The following is a 3,703-nucleotide window of genomic DNA, read 5'->3' as shown; positions in this document are numbered from 1 at the left end:
AAGTTTAAAATTGCTTTCCATTATTATTTATTTTTCAGCCGTGGTCTGATGACTTCCAGACTGCTGCAAGTAGCACTTCACTATCACCAGTTGGTATGCAGACCCCTCTGCCTTCTACTGAAACAAGCGGAGACAGGTCTACATGGCTGAGGGGAATACCTTTTCCCACTGCAACGGCAGTTCCACCTTTTCTTCCTGGGGGGCGGTCATTACTATATAAGTGATAATTTGGGATAAAGAACCTCCCATGGGGATTGAGATGTGTCTCTGAGAGAAGAGCCGTATCTATATGTAAAAGGGCCCATACACGTACCAGTCTGGCTCGCGAGTCCGGCTCGGCGAGCTTGACTCGGGAGCCGGGCTCGGATTAATTTCACCATAAACGTATGAGCTGACTCCCAACTTTGCGACCCACACACGGACGAGTTTGGCACACTGGAACCCGAGCCGAGTCAAACTAGCGAGCCAGACTCGTACGTGTATGGACCCCTTTAGTCTTACAGGTGCTTACTGAGCTCATAAGGCCACCTCCAAAAGCCATTTGCATTAAATGCTATAGGCCAATGACTTATAACGAAAAGAATTGTAAAACAATTGCACTTACATATTTACCCCTTGATTTTAAGAACATCTGGATTAATCTGGCTCAGGATAGGGTCCAGTGGAAGGCCCTTGTGAACAAGTAGATGTATATTCTGAGCATTTTGAAGCTGGGGAATTTATTAATTTGGTGAGAGTGCTCTCCGTCCTCTTACTTCAACAAATCACACAGGATGGAAAAGCAGTGTTCTTTCATTCGTACTGCGAGAAAGACTTCCACAGCTTGGGAGCAACGCAACAAAGAACAAGAATTTCATCCTCTTCTTATTTCTAGCTCTAGGTAAGGTAAAGAAAAAGCTATCCCTGTAACAGGCCGTGGAGGCCCATAAGTTTGTGAGACGTCGAGGCTCCCACATTTTCTAGACAATCGATTCACAGATGATGGTGAGTTTGTCAGCCTTAGGCGCCGGCCTCCTTTTACCCTCCAGGAAGAATCCTGGTACTCAGTTCTGTCAGAGGCTAAGTCGACCTCAGGACCATATTATGGCTGGAAGGATTAGATCAATTTTAAAATCCAATGACCTCATCTGGAATTGAACCCGCAATTTTCTGGGTAGAAAATGTGGGAGCTTCGACGTCTCACAACCCTATGGGCCTCCACGGCCTGTTACAGGTTATGTACTGCGCATATTATTCTGAAAATACTCTATTAATATGAGGCTGAGAACGCTCAAGTAGGTCAGAAGGAGAAGCGAGGGTGGAATTTGCTATTCCTGCAAGCAACCCCGTTAAGATACCGTTCACTCAGAAGTTATATAGAAAGGGTATTTCGGGCTGTTCATATTAGTGCACCCGCTACCATCAAGACAAAACGTTGAAGCCAGGCGAAACATCAAGACTAAGGGTAAGGTTTCCAATTATTATACTATTTCACTATATCAAGTAGTACTGTATAGTCCTTAGAAACCAGTAAGTCACAGTGTTAGATGGTCAGTCACTTAGTTTATAAGAGAAACAATCAGTGATGTGTTGAACTTCTGGGTTATATTGTCATGTACTCGTAGTTCGGAGAAAACTATATTTTTCGGAGGAGCATACAGCCTCCATTGGGGGTACGCTGTAGCGTAGTTGGTTCGAGCACTATGATACAAGCAGGAAGGTCGCGGGTTCGATTCCCGATGAAGTCATTGGATTTTCTCAATTGGCCTCATTCTTCCAGCCGCACTATGGCCCTGGAGTCGACTCAGTCTCTAACAGAAATGAGTATCAGGAATCTTCCTGGGGGTAAAGGGCGGCCGGCGCTTTAGGCTGACAACCTCACCTCCATCTCTGAGCCGAATATCAAGATAATGTAGGAGCCTCGACGTCTCACAACCCTATGGTCCTCCACGGCCTGTTACAGGGATAGCTTTACCTTATATAGCTTCCATCTTCAGGGTCAAAAACGAAGCCTAGCAAGAAGCTGGCTTACTCCTCGACCGTGCAGATAGTGGCGATATTTTCTTCCAAAACTTCGTGCTTTCTCCTAGCTACACAACGTTATAACCCAGAAGACCGTAATGTTTTGGGACATGGCTGTGAGAACATAAAATACAACAGCCAATAATTTAGCTACTGAAATAAAATGCCCCATTCTCCGTTTCATGAATGATTTCAGCATGGCGCTACTCATGTTATGGACAGCAATTCCTGCTTTGATGTTTGGTGTCGTGATGTGTGAAGCCCCGCGCTCGTATCCGGCCTCGGGCGTGCCATTCAACTCTATCGCGACCGCCCCTATCAAACCATACGTGCAACAGTACGCCGAGCCTTACAGGGAACCCCCGAGTTACGGCGTGCAGACCGGCTACGAGGGATACCTCATTCCAGCGCCTCTACCGGAGGCAACGGATTCTGAAGGAGGAGGTTTCTTAAGTAAGAGATAAATTGGGAACCATAATTACATTTGATATTATCGGGGACAATGGAACCCGGATAGCGCAGTCGATATAGCGACTGACTACGGGCTGGACGACCAAGGGTTCTGGGTTCGAGTCCCGGTAGGGTAAAGGGTTATGTTTTCTCCACGTCGTCCAGACAGGCTCTGGGGCCCACGCAGCCTCCTATCCAATGGGTACCGGGGGGGTCTTTCCCTAGGGTAAAGCGGCTGAGGCGTGAAGCTTACCACTAACCTCCAGCTAGTGCCGAGGTCAAGAAAACTTGGGTTTATATATCTACTTCCCCATACGCCTTCATGGCGTAGTGCTTATTTAGTTAAGCATTGGGACAACTTTGCCTTTACTTTTATTATCAAGGAAATAATAGAGAAGGCCATAGAAAATTTCTAGCGTATCCCATAAACAAGCGCACAGGTTTTGGTTCAGTTAGACGTGGGAGACTTACACTAATCAACATAAGCCAGATCAGTAAAGAAGGACACTAATGTTGTGCACTGCACTGCGGAGTGCCGCGCGGTCTAAGGCATGAACTGTCTTCGCTCGCTCAAACACTGGGTTGGTGGGTTCGAATCCCACTCAAGACATGTCTGTGTCCGTTTATTCTGTGTGTAGGTAGTGACCTAGCGAGGGCTAATCTCCTGCCCAAGGAGCCCTACCGACTGTGTAGAGGATTAAGAGACTGAAAAAGCGACCACAGTCCAACAAAGGACTGTAGAGCCGTAGCAATATGGACGTTACTGAATACGCCCTTTCCAATCGTGTTCTGCGCTGTGCTGATAGGAATGTACTGTTTGGGAATGGTTGTTGAATGTTGTACAAAGCGTCAAATTGGGCGTTTATAATTGTCACCCATGAGCTATAATTAAAGTACAGTAGAACTTGGTTATAACGTCATCAAAGGGACCTAAAAATAGTGTCGTTATAAACGAATGTCGTTGTAACCGAAATGGGCACTTCCGCAGTAGCCTTATGTTAGTCACATAAAAATCTACCAAAAACCGAGTTAAAATGTTGCATTTTTTTTTTAGTGAAATACGTAGTTAAGTACAGACTAACGTAACATTAACGTGGAATTGCCCAAATGTGTAATATCAAAGACATATTACAGCGCTTTTCACTGACAATACACACCGCACTAATACTGTATATTAAAGGTAGGCCTACTCACCAAATTACAGTAGATTACATCAATTGTTGTGCCTTACTGTACCTAGATACGAGTACAG

At 45.5% G+C, this 3,703-nt stretch overlaps 1 protein-coding gene across 2 annotated transcripts in view; it reads left to right on the top strand.

The window, feature by feature from the left end:
* Positions 1 to 452: 452 nt before the first annotated feature.
* The window catches only part of LOC111870722, a 10,817-nt gene continuing 7,566 nt past the window's right edge, over positions 453 to 3,703 (top strand). Inside the window, exons 1-2 of one of the 2 annotated variants that reach the window (XM_023863225.2) lie at positions 453 to 880; positions 2,198 to 2,454. In XM_023863225.2, the coding sequence (XP_023718993.1) occupies positions 774 to 880; positions 2,198 to 2,454 (364 nt within the window). In that variant the 5' untranslated portion in view covers positions 453 to 773. Of the gene's footprint in view, positions 881 to 1,202; positions 1,445 to 2,197; positions 2,455 to 3,703 lie in introns of those variants that run through there. The other variant, XM_023863227.2, reaches the window with a different exon arrangement.

This window comes from Cryptotermes secundus, unplaced genomic scaffold, assembly GCF_002891405.2.
Source record: "Cryptotermes secundus unplaced genomic scaffold, Csec_1.0 scaffold161, whole genome shotgun sequence".
NCBI classification, from domain to species: Eukaryota; Metazoa; Arthropoda; class Insecta; order Blattodea; family Kalotermitidae; genus Cryptotermes; species Cryptotermes secundus.
Note: the sequence above shows the minus strand (reverse complement) of the source record. Positions and strands in the feature narration are given on the sequence as shown.